The sequence below is a fragment of the Symphodus melops genome, assembly GCF_947650265.1.
Source record: "Symphodus melops genome assembly, chromosome: 22".
NCBI lineage: Eukaryota > Metazoa > Chordata > Actinopteri > Labriformes > Labridae > Symphodus > Symphodus melops.
Window position 1 is genome coordinate 16,301,332 of NC_136712.1, and position 18,405 is coordinate 16,319,736.

General features: G+C 41.2%; 3 protein-coding genes across 3 annotated transcripts in view; 1 reads left to right on the forward strand and 2 right to left on the reverse strand.

Annotated features, from left to right (window-relative positions):
• Positions 1–576: 576 nt before the first annotated feature.
• ucmaa (upper zone of growth plate and cartilage matrix associated a) lies at positions 577–6,479 on the reverse strand. The gene is made up of 5 exons (XM_079335442.1): positions 6,351–6,479; positions 5,039–5,098; positions 4,857–4,952; positions 2,140–2,238; positions 577–995 (listed from the first exon to the last, which is right to left on the reverse strand). Exons 1-5 carry the CDS (start codon positions 6,406–6,408, stop codon positions 907–909), a joined length of 402 nt encoding a protein of 133 aa, XP_079191568.1. The 5' UTR covers positions 6,409–6,479; the 3' UTR covers positions 577–906.
• Positions 6,480–8,513: 2,034 nt separating this feature from the next.
• cdk17 (cyclin dependent kinase 17) overlaps positions 8,514–18,405 on the forward strand; it is a 58,215-nt gene continuing 48,323 nt past the window's right edge. Inside the window, exon 1 of the mRNA XM_079335590.1 lies at positions 8,514–8,559. Coding sequence (XP_079191716.1) covers positions 8,527–8,559 — 33 coding nt within the window. The 5' untranslated portion in view covers positions 8,514–8,526. The remainder of the gene's footprint in view (positions 8,560–18,405) is intronic.
• phyh (phytanoyl-CoA 2-hydroxylase) lies at positions 10,021–17,152 on the reverse strand. Its single transcript, XM_079335591.1, has 9 exons — positions 16,968–17,152; positions 16,351–16,406; positions 15,701–15,811; positions 14,724–14,892; positions 14,328–14,409; positions 13,633–13,814; positions 13,365–13,514; positions 13,095–13,223; positions 10,021–11,251 (listed from the first exon to the last, which is right to left on the reverse strand). Exons 1-9 carry the CDS (start codon positions 17,085–17,087, stop codon positions 11,198–11,200), a joined length of 1,053 nt encoding a protein of 350 aa, XP_079191717.1. The 5' UTR covers positions 17,088–17,152; the 3' UTR covers positions 10,021–11,197.

The window sequence follows — 18,405 nt, forward strand, 5'->3', positions numbered from 1 at the left end:
AGTGCAGATTGTTCAGAGAAATGATCTATTTGTAGGCACGTTTTTATTACATCAGTGGGGAGCTATTGGCATGGCATAACTGCCAATATAAAAATCTGACCGTCTCTTTCATGTGTACCCAGCAGAGACTTATTTGGTTCATAGAGACTGAACTCCTGCATCAGGACACAAGAGTCCTTTCTAAAACTCTCCATGTGTTTCCATAATAAGTGTTGGAGCCAGGTGGCTCTCACTCAAGTCTGCGAGCCAGTCCACACACTTTAAAAGACAACAAGCCTGAAGTGGAGTCACAGCAGAGCTGTGGACTCGCTCTTGTATTGGAAACTATGCAATGTGTATTCATGCCGCATCATTTGAGGGTTAAATCCTTCTGTTGATTACCTCTCTCCCTCTCCACTTCCTGTGTCTCTTCTCCGCTCACTCGGCGTCTAATATTTCTACTCTGGAATGTGGAATTCATCTCAGCCTGATGACTTCTGCAGCTCACCGCTTCTTCTCTTCCCTTTTTTTTTTTTTTTTTAATTCCACACCGCCTCCCTTTCCTTGAAATACCTCAAATACCAGACAGAGCGTGGATAGGTGGAAACTCGTCTTTATTCGGACTAAAAATGTGCAGTTGTTAGTCTCACACATATACATATAAAAACAAACATGCAAAACATACAGGATAGTATCAAAGTGATATACGTGTCGTTTAAAATACAAAAACTGCACGTTCAATTCACCTTACAGTTTGATAAGGAGACACATATTGCACAATTTAGGTTTTATAAAACATGTAAAAAAGAAAGAAAAGCTTTATCCTGTCGATAAGAGTAAAAAAACACAACAACATGGAGACATGAGGGAGTCAAAGTGCTCCGATCAGATGCCCTGTCGTCCGGCCCTTCACGCAGCAGAGTCGGTTCAGTGGAACCAGTAGTAACGAGGATAGAGGCCGTCGTAGTGAAACTCTCTGAACTGCTCGCTCTTCTCCCTCGTTCTCTCGTTTTGCTCTACGGATAGGAAAAAGAAAGTCATATCAAATTGTCTTTGGTTGTCTATTTATTGTCACATACTGAAGGCTGAGTCCTTCAATGTCAATCACGGTCAATGGAAGCCATGATCTCAGTGAGAAGACACCTCAGTAGAGCTTTTGGTGTCTTTGAGCTAATTGTTTTGATGTTCCAACAGATGAGTTTACTGAGCACTGATGGCTGCCCGGGGTGCAGCTAAAGCAGGAACAGACAGCTGTCAATGTCAGCGCACACCAGGATTGTTCAGATTGACTTTAAAGTTGCATCTGAACAATGGATTGATCCAATGAAGCAAGTTTACTGTGTTGGTTCATTTTTAAAGCTATCAACCATGTTTACACTTTGGTAGTAAATGTCAGGTAACTATAATGCTAGCAACATGTGCTGCACCAAAAATCAGACAAAACAAAAAAAAACAAAATTGGCAACCAGCGGATGATAATCGGGAACTTCTGTGAGTTTAAAAGCAAGATAATCTCAGAAATGACATGAAGGTTGGATATTAGACGAGATCAGTAGTGGCTGTAACACAACTTCAAAATTTCAAGGCGAATGATGAAGACTTGACTTTTTACTTCCAGTTGCAAACCCACTGACCTAAACCAGCAAAACATGACTTATCTTTTTTATATACACCACAGTCACATCTTTATAGTTAGCAGATCTCAGTTTAGAAACCAACAGAGCAACTATATCACACGGGACAGACGACCACAGGAGAGATTGTCAGCTTGGGGTGGACCTCAAATGGACACTTTGATTTGGTGTGGAGTCTCAGGCACTGTGCTGTGGTCCAAAGGCTCGTGGGTGCCATGAAGTCCATTTAAGATCCAAACTAGAGCTCTGTCTCTCCGCAATGTGTTCTTTCTAGTGCTCCGCCTCGTGAGCACTAACATTCAAGTAAATTGAAGGTTTTTCTTAAAGAACAATTAAGGTTAGCCATCATGACATGATGCAGAGTTGCTGAATTAGCTCGTGCCCATGCTGCAAGGCGTCCGGGCTTTATCTATGCGTTTAATTCTGTCTCTTAGAACAACGTGGTTTCAAATGTTAGATGTTTGCAGAGTTATATTCAGTGTCTATCTCAGTTTCACTTCCCAGTGCGGCTGCATTCGGGTCTTACCATCGCGCTCCTCCTCCACATAGTTCTCGAACTCGTCCCTTTGCTCCTCGTTGTACTCCCTTCTTTGTTCGTCTTTCTTGAGCCTTTCTCTCTGCTCGGCTGTGTGGAGAATAAAGGGAGGGGGGAACTCAGACAGAAGGAAAACTATAATCCATTTAACCACACTCACATGTTACTGATGATTCTGCAGGTGCAGCCAAAGCTGCTCCAAAAACAACAGCAGTGCTTTGTGTGGTTTGGGATGGATTGTGATGGATTGATGTCACATTTTGTACAAACTGTCAGACGCCGCTCCTCACTTGATTTATGAAGAAGAGAAACGTTGGCAGGAAGTAGCTGCAGACCTGAAGTTTACAGGGAGTATTTGTAATGACAAAGCGAAAGAAAGCTTTACGAACTGATGTCAACGCTCTGTCATGATTTCACTTGTACAGTGTGAGCAAATAAATCAGGAGCCTGCATGTCTTTGATACAATCACACAGTGTACGACCACCTGGTTTAACTGCTGTCATCAGGTAGGTGTCAGAAGACGGGAGTAACAAAAAGCTTCCACAAACAGCCTCGTTCATCCTTTTCCACAGCAGAGATTCAAGGTGAGTGATATGATGTCCTTTTAGAAAACAGCAGGATGATGTTTAGGATGAGACAGGAAGAGGCTTAACATGAATGAAATAAAAGCTGTGCGGGAATTTGAGTCTGGCTGGAAGTGCAAAATAAATAATCTGGTTAATCCAGACCAGATTTAAAAATGGAAACGAGTTTAAAAACCAACTGCTGCCTCTCTGTACCAAACCAAACATGAAGGCGCACTGCAGGTACAGTCTGTGTTTTTCTTTAAGTCGCTCATTTAGTTGAACCACAACAAGTTTGTAGGGATTATAGTGTGTGAGGATTACGTCACAACATGTCATGTTTATTCACAGGCATGCATTCTTTTCTCCTCAACCGCGCCACTGATTGGAGCCTGAGTTGTTTTCTATCAAACAAACATAACACGCACTTTCTGTGTGTGTGTTTGAATGTACAACCGGTTTGTTTTTCTGTTTCTCCATTCTTTTTTTTTTGTTAATGGAGACACAGATTTATCTGAATTTTAAGCTACTACTGGCCTTGTTTGGACCAGAGTAAAATATTAATTCTATTAAGTTTTTTTTTTTTTTTTTTTAAAACACACAGGCTGAAATACACACACATGCAATCGTGAGCTGGTGAGGGTGGGGTGGGGCTGCCTTGCTCAAGTGCGCATTGGCAGTGCTCAAGATGTGTACCAGCACCTTTACAGCCCTCAGACTATTTTCAAGAGTCCTTACAGACTGACCTACCAGAGAAAGAACTTTTTTTTTTTTAATCCAGTATGTGTTTTTAAATGTTTACTGTTGATTTGATCTTATTTTAAATGAGCTAACACGTATGCTTCGGTTACAGTGTAATGCATGATTAAAAGTTTTGCAAAGTCCATGAAATATCGTAAAATGTACATCTTTTTTTCTCTCTACTGATCATCGCTCATTAATCAATCATAAGAAAAAGGAAACAAATCAAGAAAGAGGTAGGAAAGAAAGAAATCCAAAAATGTATTTCTGAAGGACAACTGTTTCTTTTAAAAACGGTTTGAAGTCATACGTGGTTATGCAACCATTCAACATCTGCTGAAAATATTTCACAAATCCGATTAGATGAGTTCTGAGCAGTTTATGCTTCTTTTTTCTTTCTGTAAATGTTAGGCCGCTTCAATCAAACAAAAAGCTGACGAAAAGTAGCAAGACAACCCAGTTCTGGTACGGTTATCATAAATCAAATCCAGCCAAGGTATAATCGTTTGTTTGCATGGAGACCCACAATCATACATCATTTGTGCCTTTGCAAAAAGTGAATCACATGGCGTCCTCATCAGGTTCTCGGGAAGCTTTCTCAACCCATAATCAGCCTAATTCTAAACGTTTTTTCCCAAGAATGTGGACCTGTTTGTCCAGAGCCGAGGCCTTGTTTGGTGCTCTGTCACAGCATATTCTACTGAAAGATACTGATACATGTTTTAAGACGTTCCCGCAACGTGTATGGTTCATACCTAAGGAAATGTAAGTTTTAAGTGAACATTTGGAAAGTTATTTATTGAGTAAAATAAATTTCATAGGTGTTTTTATCCCTTTTGATTTACCCAAGTGGATTGTACCGACGCTGGCTGTGGAAGAATGAGCTTTTAGTACCGCTTGGGAGAGCCTGCTCCATACTACCCTGTGACTCCTTGTGTAGCCTCCAGCTTCTGTGTGTGTGTGTGTGTGTGTGTGTGTGTGTGTGTGTGTGTGACATTTAAGAGCTGCTACCATATGGAGAGCAATACCTGCTTGAGTTTCCATGACTTTATCTCTCTAATTTCTCTCTTGAACTTTCACAGCTTGCAGTTAAAACCTCCAACCCAAAGCGTCTTCAGGGTCCAACTACAAACCAATGACACCAACACTCCCACGTGCACTCACATGCGGTCGTTATACGGAAGGCCAAACATGCCAAAATTGACTATTCACAATTTGACAACATGTGGCTACATCAACCACTCGAGTAACAATGAAGCATGTAAATCCCTTAACAAGTGTATTTGATCAAATCTACCCCCTTTAAACCTCCATATGAATCTATGTAATGGATTCTCTACATACAGTATAGTAGATGACTCTATATGTAGAGAGCGGATTGAACATGATACTGAAGAGCTTACCTTGGTACTCAGCGTAGTATTGGGGTGAGCGGCGGCTGCGGCTTTTGAAGAAGTTGGAGGCTTCTGACTCCGGCATGAACAATTGCTGTGCGACCCCTTAAAGTCAGAGTGTTCAATATGTGAACGTTAAGTATGGAGGCCATGCGGAGAAACGTTTTGTAAGAAGTTTATACAGGTATCACCTTTCTGATTGTCTGCTTTTGAGTCGTCTCTCACGGCAGCATTTTCCACCACACTGGAAACTACAATTCAAGGAAAAGTAAAAAATGATAAAGTCCTTTCAGTAGCGCGTGCATGAGATGATTTTGTTACTACAAGTTTAGCAATTACCTGTAAAGAGTTAAATTATATTATAACCAGTTAGCCCACTCAGATTTGCAAACGTTGACCACTCTTTTTTAAATATAGGATTTATACATGAATGCTGTGTTTCTTTTAATCAAAAACAATGTAAATAATCTTTTACTTAAAAGAAAAATATAATGATAACATGTTTGTTTATGTAAGTGGACGACGCCACCTGCAGACTGGAAACTGAAGCGTGTTTGATGACTTACTGAAATGTGCCATTCAAATCATTTACGGTAGTTTTTATTTGCACTGGAGGGTATTACTTTAGTTTACAGTTAGAATTCATGCATACATTGGTGGTTTGTGCTTTTTGTGCCTTTATTTTCAGACAGTTGATGAAGTCATAAATCAGGAAAGAGAGAGAGAAGGGATCGACATGTGGAAAAGGAGCCACAGGTGGGATTCTAACCTGTGCCTCCGTACATGGGGCGTGCACTCTAACCAATATGCTACTTGTGCCCCATCATTTGTATGTTTGATACATACATCTTCCAATATCCTGCGTGATTTTCCCCGTTGCTGACTGCTGGTGCTGAACTTTACACAAGCTGTGATTTTGCATCTTGACAAATTAACAATTTTCTTATTTTAATGTGAAAATGAAAACAATCCCATACGCTCTGTCTTAAAAATACTTTCAACAAAATGTCCTTTCTCGCTCCGCAATCATAAAATCAAATTTGTTTTTGTCATTTTTATCAAACCACGGCCGAGCTCGTTGGTTGAACTTTGAAACAGCTGACCACTCGACACATCGACGTGTGAGAGCTGACCTTGGAGATTCTGGCTGGAATACTCTTGGACTTCTCAACGTGAAATTACAGGTTTGGTTAATTGCTTTAAATTGAAATAAAAACATGTTTTCTTGGCACATGTAGTAAAAAACAAAATCTTCTCCTGTCCTCAACTCTTAAACTGTGATCTAAACCTTGATTCAAGAGTTAAAGGAAAGGAACCACAAATCATTTTGAACCCTAAATCTGTTATGAATGTGCAATTTTATAACAGGTCCTAACTCATTCAAACAGATCCCATCCAACAGGTGAAAGGATTTCAGGACACGTCAAACCCTTAAGCCTATTTTGCTCATCTCCCATGAGAATGTATAATATCCCGCTCAACCAACTCAGACAAGGTACTCACAGGTGAGGAAGAGGAGGATGGAGATCGAAGAGAGCACCAATACTCGAGTCCAGGACATCTTGTGTGAGAGGGAGAAGAAGGCACTAAACTGGTTCTTTAGCAGCACATGAAACTCAAACTGAAGTGAACCGAGAGAGTGGGAGATATAAGAAGGAGGAAGGTGGCAGAGGCAGGGACAACAGAGGAAAGTGGGAGGAGGAAAAGAAAGGGGAAAAAAGGCTCAGCGATGGGAGGGAAACTGCTGGAATTTCAATGTCCTATGGGAGAAGATGAAGAAGAAAACGAGGAGGAGAGGAGGAGTGATGGGGAGTAGAAGAGGACAGCAGAGTGGAAATCAGGACAAGAATCAAGAATCAGCAGCCCCTGTTTGAGAAAAGGTTATAACAATTCAAAAGACATTAGAAAGATTGTATATATATATATATATATATTAATTGAGGCATTGTATATATATATACATATATATATATAGGCTCAAAAAATTTATTTGATTTCAATGCCACTAACAGGCTTTACAACAAGTTGTTCATTAAAAGCACACGTTTCATTCTACAAAGGTAAATTCAAAGTGCTATTATGTTAGCAAACATGAATAGAATAGAATGGAAAGCCTTTATTGTCATTATACAAATTGTACAACGAGATTACTTAGCTTCACCTTAAAGTGTACACAGCTAAAAACAAAAAACAACAACAACCAGAAGAGTATGGGTCAAAAAAAAAAAAGTGACCCTAGTTAACGGAAGGTGGGATATGTGTGGTAGGACTCATTTACATGACATTTCCATTTGCATAATCTTAAAGGAGTAATATGTAACTCTGACACCTAGCGTTAAAAATGGGAACAGCAGTTCCAAATTTAAAACATCAAAGAGAGTGGTGTCCCTCTGTGCTCTCCTCGTGCACACAGCTGGCCATGTCACGGACGCTGAAGCTTCAGTGTTTAGCCAGTTCTGCATCAGTCTGTAAACGTTTCAAGCCTGAATCAGACACATTAACATGTGTGTACATCGACTTAAGCGAGTAAGGGGCGAGGAGGGACAGCTCTCTCCAAACATTTGGATTTGGATTGCAGTACCAATTTCAAACATGTGATGACCACTGGGAGCCTTAGCGGCTTGCTTCTGGTGTCTATCTGTGTGATGGCTGCAGGGGGTGTGTCCTGTCTGGAGGCTCATCTGCAGGATCAGCTGCACCTGGGGCTGGTGCGCGAGGAGCATCCGCTGGTCTCCTTCATTCACTCTCTGACTCTCTGATCCTGACCGGTGTTTGATGATGCTTAATTATTTATGTGAGTACAACACCTCACACCACATAATGCTTTCACACACACCCACATTCATCACTGACGAAACGGATAAAACACACCTCATGACTCTTTGTTATTGATCATTAATGTAACTCGTCTTGTAATACGTTTTCCATGACCCAAGAGCCGGGCTTAGAAGGACACGTTGCTCCTTGAAGATTGAGTTCTTTATGAATATTTTCACATGGTGGATTAAAGTCTGGAAGCGTACCAAGTCAGGAAATTGGTCTTGGAGCTGAAGAAGTGCCAGTCCATTTCCTGAGCACTGAGGTGCCATTGAGCAAGGCAACCCCCCCTGCCCTAACAACCAGCTCAGGAGTTCTCACTGTTGGCAGCCCCCTCACTCTGACGTCTCTCCATTAGTTCATGTCCTTTTTTTGTGCGTAGCATTTCTCAATAACGCAGAGTCTTGAATTCGGCTTCTTCTAAATTCTGTCAAGTATGATTGGATGAATTCCAAATATGAAGACACATTTCTCTACAAGCCAATCATTTAACAGAGATTAATCCCTGAGGTCTACGGGGGTGAAGTTCAAACAGATGTCCACATGAAGCGTTTGTTTTTAGCAACGGAAGTTTGCTCGGCTAAGTTCACCAAGGTTAAACTGTAAATGAGGCATGATGCCAGTTTGCTCAAGCTGAGATCGGCCCTTAAAGCTCAAACAAGATACAACACATCAATGAAATGATAGGAAGAGATGCAATGTTGCTATCATTGAAACGCTATTAATAACAGAATTTGACAGGCTGTGCTGAGAAACGATGCCGTATACCTTTCATGATGAACTCTTCTGTGCATTGTTGCCTTCCTAATGACGGGTGCATATTTCCCTTGCAGGCAGAGAGCGTGCAGATGTTAACATCTTGATGCTGTGTTGGACCCGTTCATTATCATTCCAGGTATGAACCATCACACTGTATTGTATACAAAGCTTATTGCACTGACTTGAGGCGAACAAGTTGCTCTGGATTTTTCCTCAAACGGTGTCAGAAGCTGTAAAAAAAAACAAAAAAAAAAACGTGTCGCAGCTTCCTTTGTAGGAAACTGGGCAGAGTGAACGGCCGGTCTGCTCTGAAAATGAGCAACAGATCTGCAGTCTGGGAAACATTTGGCAGCATGATCCTGCAGTTAGATATCTGTGTGAGGAACTATTTGATATTTAGCATTTATGTAAATCTGCAGGAACAAAGGTGCTTTCATAAATCCACTGCATGTCTTTTGGTGTTGTCCGTGCACATTATCGCACATGTGAGGCGATATATGTGAATATCTCGTCCTGAAGCTTGATTGGTGATTGTGAGATTAGAGGTTGTTTAGTTTGTCTGTTTTTGTGTTTCCCTTTCTGTTGAGGTCTCTCTTCATCCTAGTCCTCCTGCATGTCAATGAATTTCCTGCAGTTCTAAATAAAACTATGAACTGAGAACTTCCCCTCTGGGTTTGAACACAGATACTGTTCACACACACACACACACACACACACTGTTGTTTATTGGGGGGAATCAGGAAATATCTGTGCCCCTGTTTAAAATACAACCAAGGCAAAGTCAGGTGACTAATAGCGAGCATTTAAATTACCTTTGTCTTTGAGTTTGCCTTGCAGAGATGATGCTACCCAGTTTTAAACGAAGCTCGGCTTCAACATATTGCAGCCGGCTCTCCAGCAGCTTGTTTACAGCAACCTGTTGTTGCTGTTGTTGAGGTTGAGGACAAATCTGAGTCATTGCATTAAAGACGGTAAGAGTGCCAATCAGTACACTCTTAGCTATTGTGACGTTGGTTTGTTCAGCTAATCTTTCTGGGCAAAATGGATCTACGTCCCATCATCCTTTGTGTCTCAGGATTGTTCTCCCTGGTTCCAAAAAAAACAAAATAACAATTGACGAAATAGGTCCAACAATAGCAACCATTTAGTAACAATTAACAGAAACCATTTTCCTTTTACAGTCTCTCTCTAGTCAGCATCCATGACAGGAAGAGTAATGCTTCTGTATAATAAATCATTCTTGATCTTTTACTTAGTTTTTAATTTCTTACATGGATTATTGCTCATACATTTACGTTTGGCAGTAGCTCAGTCTGCAGGAACAATTGTGTTGGGAATCAGCGTCGACCAAGTCTGGAAATGGGCCTGACTGCTGGAGAGGTGCCAGTCCATTTCCTGAGCACTGCCGAGGTGCGCTTGAGCAAGGCACTGAACCCCAAAAAACTATTCTGGAGCGCTCGCTGTGGCAGCCCCCTCATTCTAACACCTCCTCATTAATGCTTGTCCAAAGGATCCTGTTTAAATCAGCTACTAATTTTTCTGTAGATTGACATCCAAATCTCCGTCTTGTAGCTTTAAAGAAATTCAAAACAAAATCTTACAGTACATTTTTTATTATTAATGTTAATTCAACAATCATTCATCACGGCCGGATTCTATAAACAACCATTCACTCATTTTCTACATATCTACAGAATATTAACACCCTGAAAAGTTCATAAGGCAGAATCAGGAAAAGGCCTCTGTTATTGTCTTTTCACAAGAGCGACGATCAACCCTGATTCTTCACATCATCGCTCACACGTGTTGCTTTCTTTAGTCCAACGTTCACTTGCTCTGCCTCTCTCACAAACACTTTTCTTTGTCAGCATTAAATGCCCTTAACATTAACGTCCCTTTCATTTCCATTTTTATTACACAGACTTTTCAGGATGCATTCATGATATTCTCTCATTCTTAAGTGCTATAAACACGAGGGCTCAACAGATATGGAATTTTTGGGGCTGATAGTGATATAAGGAAGAGAAATATCTGATAAATCTGCTGATATTTTTCTTTGATGTATGATCTTTAGCGGTACATACATAAAGATAATACACTTTCTTGTGTTTATCCCGTTAATGTGGCTACTATACATTTTGTGCCTCTTAATAGATGATGCTTGTTGTAATCCATATAGCGCCCTCTGCTGGTGACAGAACTGCTAGTGTAACACAATGACGCCTTTTTTACGGGTGAATACATCTTGGAAAATCTGCGTTAAAATTAGCCGATAGCGATGGTCAATTAATACGCCAATATCGGCCGATTATAATGCCTCAGCTCTAATTTAAACTGCATTTAGTGCTGAAAAATGCTGTAAAGAGTTGTTGAAGGAGTCCTGAAGTTAAGTACTTACAAACATCCTGATTCTCCTCAGGAAGGATTTTACTAATTGTTGAGGAGTTCAAGGACAGTATCCTGTTTCTCTAGAACATTCTCCAGGTTACATTTCTGACATGTTACAGCGATCATGAACTTATACGCGTCAATCAAATGTTCAGTAATTCATCTGAAAAGAGAATTACTACAATTAAAACTGTACGTGATAAAAGGAGAATTAGACAACAAGCCCTGTTTGCTTCGAAATGACTTCCCCTCTCTGGATGCATTGACCCCTTCCTGCTCTGGTTGTAATCACCCTGCTGCTTCTTATTTAATCCCCATCAGTCTGTTCTCAGCTTAGCGAAAGGTGCAGTCGTAGATTTGTGCTTCTATCAGGCGTGTGGGTGTCATTACAGGGAAATCCTCTCTCCTTGCACCAGGCGACCTTTGAAAGCCCACGCGTCCTGCGGGGGGAAATTTAAAAGGGTTAGTTCAACAATAAAAAAGTAGAAAAAATCTGTCACATATTCAAATCCTCTTTCTCTACCATGTAAGCTGCTTTAAATCTGTAGCAGCCATGATGTGAATTTTAACCTCACATTCGTTAGGTTTTACTCCTTATATGGGTTTGCAGTGGGCGTGGCCTTACCTTATCTTACCTGGTTAGTTGTGTGACAGTGGGCAGACAAAGACAGTGAGTGGGTTTGAATATTTTTGTTGACAGTCATCTTTTGGACTTTTGTATAGAATGTTTTCTCACTCTTTACATACCTGGCCTTTGATTTTAATTTTCATACAAACTAAAGTAATGGGTGCTGCTATTCCCACTCATCTGACGTGATTTTCTCCCCTGTCTTATTACTGTCAGCCAAATGACATTTACCGGTAAGTCATTCCATCAACTTGACACGCTTGTTGTCAGTTTCAGTCACATGCACAGTAACAACGCATGCTACTATCTTTCTGCTGCGATCCTAAATGTAGCTCGTGACGCAGAAATAATAACGAGGGATTTCACAGTTCCCAATACAAATCTTCAGCTTGTAAACAATAACAAAACATCACGTTGTTTTTTGGTATTCTATTTAATTAGAGATAAAGCATGTTGTAATTTGTCTGTCTTTTAAATAGCTGCTCTGCCAACTATGATCTGAGACTAGAAGATCTATTTAGATGTTTGGATGCATCTATTGTGCACTTATCAGCCTATTTAAAGCACACGGTCTTGTTAGTGCTGTTTACTGCTGCTGTTATTGGCTGCACTCTCTGCTGCTGCTATCATCATGTGGCTCACTCGGAGTGCATCATGGAGACATATAACCCCACACTGACTGGATCTCATGTTAAGTGCTACCTAGCCCAAAACATAGAGGATCACACATACTGTAATAAAACACTAATGTCTGGCTTTGATACCTCATCATTTAGGTGTCGAGCGCTTATCTTGCTCTAAACTTTAAAGTGGCATTATCGCAAACTGAGCCGGCTGAAACACCTTCTGTGTGAACAAGGACTGTAGAGCTAGAGGACATAGAAAACAAATCTGAACTGTCTTCAGATATTGGACAGAAAAGCTGGCGTCTCAGATAATGGTACAAAAGACAAAACAAAAAAAGTGCATTTTATTTTCTTCCTCACCCAGATCACACAGAAGAACACTTTCTATCCGTTTGATATTTGAAACAAACAATTCAAAAACTGTATTGCAAGAGTTTGACAATGTATCACAATATAATGCTAAATTATCTATAATTTGTCCCACTGCTACTCATAACCACGGAATAATCTAGAGAGTACGAGCAAACTGTTAACAAGAGCCTGACCGATAATGTCAGTCAGGTTATTGCTGATATTACTAGTTTCATTATATTTAACCAGCATTTCTCTTTCTCCAGCAGAGGGTGCTATTTGGATTACAACAAGCATTATCACTCTGCATAGTGTCAAGTGATGCTGCACCTACTGGTGACTTTCCAGTTAAGAGAGCTGCATTTGAGGAATCAACTCAACAAATGTGTTCATCGATATATATACACAGTTTTTTTTTCTTCTTCCTCACTATCTGCATCGGCCCAAAAATCCTGTTTCGGTTGGGCTCTTCTATTAACGATTTATTTTTACTTGTTTTTAATCTAGAGTTGATGGTTCGACTTTAAAAAAAAATAAAAAAAATAAAAAAATGTAATCTAGAGTTGATGGTTCGACTTTAAAAAAAAATAAAAAAAATAAAAAAATTTAATCTAGAGGTGATGGTTCGACTTTCACTCCTCTTTCATGTCGTTCTGTGTTTTCATGTGAATGTCTCACCTCAAAGCGGATTTGGCCCAAAGCATACTTTCTGGCAGCGATCTCCTGCACCTCCTTTTCTATGTTCTCCTGTGTCGTTCCCTTCACGTCGATGTAATAGCAGTCACCGGCATAGTGACAGGAGATGGCCTGCACACACACGCACACACACACACACACACACACACACACAGTACAACACTATTGTTTAAATGTACGGTATCTATTATTACATCAGGAGAGAAGTTTGTATATGATTGAGGTGCAGGTGCATTATGGGTTGTCTTGTACCTTGCGGAAACCCTGTGTCTGGTTCATGCCAGAACCATGGATCAGCAGAGGATGGAAGAAGACGGTATCACCTTTCTCCATCTCCAGGTGCACCCTAAGGTGCTGTGGGTCATAGCCACGCACTCCGTGGTACATCTTGTTTACGCCACCCTGACGACACACGGCAAAAGTGAATTCACCGTTTGAACGTGAACCTGCCAGAAAGTGTGGTTGAGCTTCCTGTAGATAGAGCGTGTGTGTGTGTGTGTGTGTGTGTGTGTGTTCGAACCTCCCACTCGGGGTAGTCGTGCTCCTGCAGGGTGCCAGTGTGGGTTCCCGGCAGGACGACCAGGCAGCCGTTCTGCCTGTTGACTCTCTCCATGGCAGTCCAAGAGCAGACGATCCTATCAGCCGGGCGGAACGGGAAGTAATGCAGGTCCTGGTGCATCGGGTGACGAGACGTCTTCTTACCTGGAGCAGCAGGTGACAGAAGAGACGCTCTCTAAAACCTGAACCAAGAAGACCCTATCGCATATGTTATTTTTTGTTATTTGTGTATGTTTGTGTCATGGTTTATATAAATGTTGTATGTTAAGGTTCACATCTTTGAATAAGTCCCCGAGCTCCTCATAACATGCCCGCTAAGTTTCTGGTTCCACTCTGATCCTGTATTTGTTCGTTTAGATTTCCATGTTTCAAGTCTTCCATATTCCAACGGCCAGCTCCAAAGACCTCTGCTACACTGCTTCTGACGGTCAGACTGAAGAACGAGACACCAGAACCAAGCTCTCATACATCGGACCTCCAAGCCAGAATCCAACCGACGTACAAAAAAAAAATTCTCAACTTCCCTCCAAAACTGTCTGTATGACGGGGTAGTCTGTGTTCTTTATAACAGTATCGAGATCTCTGACTCGGTTCTGGAGGTTCTTCAGCAATGGGGATACCAGTTTTTATTGCATGTATTCTTTAATTGCACCCTACCTGCATCGGGTGGCTTGTTGATGAGCATTGTGTGCATGGCCATGATGTTGGGTCCAGTGAAACACTCCACGTACTTCAGAATCTGTCACAGAGAGGTACATCTCTAAGCATTCAGGCTGTAGCTTTTTAAACCTCAATTCACTTTTTGAAAACCAAAAAAATCAGTTGCCATGAGTTCTTAAAGTTCTTAGTTCAGTGATGCGCGTGCCCCTGGGTTCATATATGTAGTTTTTTGTATTACAACTAGAGGGCGCCAAAGCCTAAAGGAAGTGGCTTTAAACCATGTTACATACCAAACGATACCTTGCTCTTTTAAGTAGTACACTGAATTTTCACTTTATATTGAGGGATGTTTTTCGTGAAGAGTTAGCCACAGCTTGCACAGATGTGGCGTACCTCAGGTAAGGCACAATAGCGGAACAGCTCAGGATCCTCCTGGAAGTCTTGGAGCTTGGAAACGGCTTTCTGATCCAGAACATATTCTGACTTTGCGATCGCCACGTCCCTCATTACCACCAAACCCGGAACCTGCACTTCCTGTCGGGAGATCCGTTCAAACTCTTTCCTGTTGAGCACACACACGCAGAACACACATTCAGAAACTGTTCCTCTGTGAAGAGAAAGTCGTTTTGGATTTGCTGTAAAACGTCAACTAAAAGCCCGGTCTCTGTACTCGCCTGGTGTTTTTTTTTTGTTTTTGTTTTGAAGAGTTAAGGTAGAGGTCCCACTGTGCATGATCAGTTTGCAGATCAAAAAGATATTAACAAGGGTTCTCAGGAATGCGTTTCCCTCTTCAGTTGTATTATAGGAGCCTTAAAGGAAGAAGCAACTTTTTGATCCAGTAGATGTCACCCTTGAGCAGCGGGCTAAACTGTCCTTTACTCGAGCTGCAATTGCCTGTGTTCTGCATTGACGTGTTAGCAGGCTAATATTAGCACACTTTTAACTCATAGCTTTATATTGCACATAAATTGACCTTGATCTAAAAACTCCTACTTGACGGGGCGCCTGTAGCGCAGTGGCAGCGCACATGTCACCATGTATCGAGGCTATAGTCCTCACGCAGGCGGCCCAGGTTCGACTCCAGCCTGAGGCCCTTTCCTGCATGTCATTCCCCTCTATCTCACCCCGATTTCCTGCACTATCCACTGTCTCTCTCTCTCTCAATAAAGGCAGAAAAAGCCCTAAAATAAAATAAACTAAAGCAGCTTTATACTGTACAGAAGGCCGTTCCGTCCATGTAAACATGATGTGAACATGGCTCTGGCAACAGTACAGCTGGTGGCACTCAAGCTTCTCACTCATTGTAGACGGCAGTGTGTGCCCTACCACTATATCGACTGTTTGCAGTTGTTAGAGTTTCTGATGCTCACTTGAACCGGTCGATATCCTCTTCAGACACCAGATTCTTGATGAGGATGAAGCCATTTTCCTCATAGGAGAGTCGCTGTTCAGGGGTCAACAGATCATTATCGACGGTGTATCTATCAAAAGAAGGAATAACGCACACTATATTATCAAAAGTTACTTTGGACTTAAATCGCAGTATTCAGTACATTTTAAAGATGCATTAAAGTCATGCAGGTGGTTTACAGTGGCTGGTTCAGAGAAGAAGAGTTATTTAATCATGTTGGGATAGCAAACTGTTATCTATCTGGAACTTTGGTCTTTAAAACAGCACAGAAAAATACTGCCAACATGAGTCATGCTGACTGCCTAAACAAGGTTTAAATGCATCAAATGGTAACAGTTATGTTTAATATTATACATGGTCACATTACAGATAAAATAAATTACAATTAAACGGGATTTGTCTTTATATGCAGGAGTAGAAATAAGTGCATCAGCTGTTCCTGCAGAAGTACACACAGTGGAGCAGGAAAGTGGGTCATTGTGGACGTGATCGAAGGCAGCACTGGGTGAACTGTGTCAGAGGTGAAAGCTCAATATTGATTGTGTAAATGGGAGAGAGAAAGACAAACGCTGTGTTGGAAAAAACTGTCACCCCAAGGTGTGTCCCTACCTCAACCTCTGTGGGTGACTGTAGGTGACAGTTTGAGCAGAAGATGGTGCAGCTTTCTGAAGAAAAAATAGTTGAGGAAATGCATAGAAAGGCACAAAAACTGTAATGTAAAATAATAATGATCTATATATAAATATATATATATAATCTACACATAGACATGCATGCAAATGTTGCATATTAAGAAATAATATTCACTCTGCACAACGCACGCGTTTTTTGTTGTTGGACCTAAAAAAGGAGAGTAAGTATATTTGCCATCAAGTTCATGACACTCTTGGTTTGCTTGACTCAAAACCTTTAAAAGTTCATTTATCCAACTTATGACGTCACTGAAAAACATGGCGCCGGCAACCTCAGCTCAAAACAATAACGGTGTTAATGTTGCAAAGCCTGTGACTTCAAATAGCTCACGCAAATTTCCCTTAATACGACATGCACGTCGCAGTGCTATAAATGAGTCCTGCATTGTTCCTTCGGGGGCCTGCCGTCGACCGCAGGACCCCGGCCTCACACACCAGAGCAGTCCGACGGTTAGTGCGCATCAGTCGGCTGGCGGATCAGCCTTTTCCGCTATGTGAAGCCCAGGTAATGCAACATAAAAAACAAAAGGATACAATCTGATCGGGTGATCGATCAAGATGACTGATCAGCAGTCTGAGTCTCTCAGCAGCCCGAGACATTTTCCAGCCAGGTGGTATTCCAGGTCTGATCGCAGGAGACACGCTCAGCTGCATAAGAGGGTCTGACTGGGCCAAAGTGCACTTCTGACAAAACACACCCACAAGTAGGCTGCTGTCAAAGAGACTACTACACAGCTGGCTATTCCATATGCAGGTCAACACGACATGACTCTTCAGTGGAAAAAAAGATCATTAATGTGTCTTTCCCCAAATATTTAGAAATTATGAAGAAAATATAAAGCTTTAGCATATAGCATATATACAACGTTTAAAGGATTTAAAAGAAAAATGAAAGAGCATCATAGCTTATTAACCCTCACTTAGCCTTTAATTATTAACCTATAGGCCTATGTGTATTGTCTAAATAATGAGAGACACAGTGGTGTTTGCTGTTTGGGCTCTCGCAAAAAAAAACTCATTGGGGGCCCCTCAGCATCACTATCATGTCTGCAAGTGTCCCGACGATAGCCACTCTTCCTCGCTTTCTTTTTCCACTCCCAGACGGGTAAAGAGGGCTGTCTGATGGGGCCCCCCAAAGGGAGGTATTCCACTGTCATTGCAAAATTGACACATTTTGAGTTACTTTCTCTCAACTGGTGTGATGGGACCCAAAAGTGGGTCGTGGAACCATTTTCAGTGGGTCGCAAAGCCTGAAGGCAAGTTTGTTTCATTTCATTTCTTCATGCTATTACATTTCGTACCATCTGAAGTGGAAACTCCAAACATGTTCACTCATCACAATTGGTTCAATAAAAATTGTAAAATTTGAGTCGCAATTTTTAAAAAACATATATATATAAAGGAAATGGTGGTGGGTTTCTGAGGCTCAACCAGTTGAAAACCCCAGGTTTAAAGTTTGTCAGCCCTTTGGGGCCCCCTATACTGGCCTGGGGCCCAGGCAGTCAAGCACCTCTGGAGCTACATCGTAAGTAGGCTGTGTCAGTGTAAATGTACCTCTATCATTCAACATCACAGCTGTAAATAGTTCCACCATGAAGTTAGTCCTCTTGGTTTCCTTTATATTTGTTGTTAAAGGATTATCTCAGACTCAGAGTAACAATGTTGCTGAAATTTGTGTGGAAATATGATTTAAAAAAACCCCCAACAACTTTTAGTCTCAAGACACTCTCGCTAATACATATTTGACTAACTATAAATGGTTTCGAGAAGAGGAATGACATTCATTTAATTGTTCATTTTAAACCTTTAAATCGATATCTGTCAGCAATATTTAATTCGCAGGTCTGATCAAATATATTGGCTGCTTGTTTCATCCAGCAGGTGGCGGCAAAGAACCAAAAAGCAGTTGTGCTTGTAGTTGTCTGTCCAATTTAATGCCACTCTCCTTTTTCCGTTTGCTCAACTTTTTTTT

What these genes read in the sequence shown, in the direction of transcription:
- phyh (XM_079335591.1), bottom strand. Translation starts at nt 17,087, where the DNA reads ATGCAGCTGAGCGTGTCTCCTGCGATCAGACCTGGAATACCACCTGGC. An exon ending in ATCGATCACCCGATCAGATT is followed by an intron (nt 16,407 to 16,967) that starts GTATCCTTTTGT and finishes TTTTTTCTTCAG; the next exon opens with AAAGCTGCACCATCTTCTGC. An exon ending in TGGGCCAAATCCGCTTTGAG is followed by an intron (nt 11,252 to 13,094) that starts GTGAGACATTCA and finishes TTCCCCCCGCAG; the next exon opens with GACGCGTGGGCTTTCAAAGG.
- ucmaa (XM_079335442.1), bottom strand. Translation starts at nt 6,408, where the DNA reads ATGTCCTGGACTCGAGTATTGGTGCTCTCTTCGATCTCCATCCTCCTC. An exon ending in AAAAGCAGACAATCAGAAAG is followed by an intron (nt 4,953 to 5,038) that starts GTGATACCTGTA and finishes TCTGACTTTAAG; the next exon opens with GGGTCGCACAGCAATTGTTC. An exon ending in TGTGGAGGAGGAGCGCGATG is followed by an intron (nt 996 to 2,139) that starts GTAAGACCCGAA and finishes TCCTATCCGTAG; the next exon opens with AGCAAAACGAGAGAACGAGG.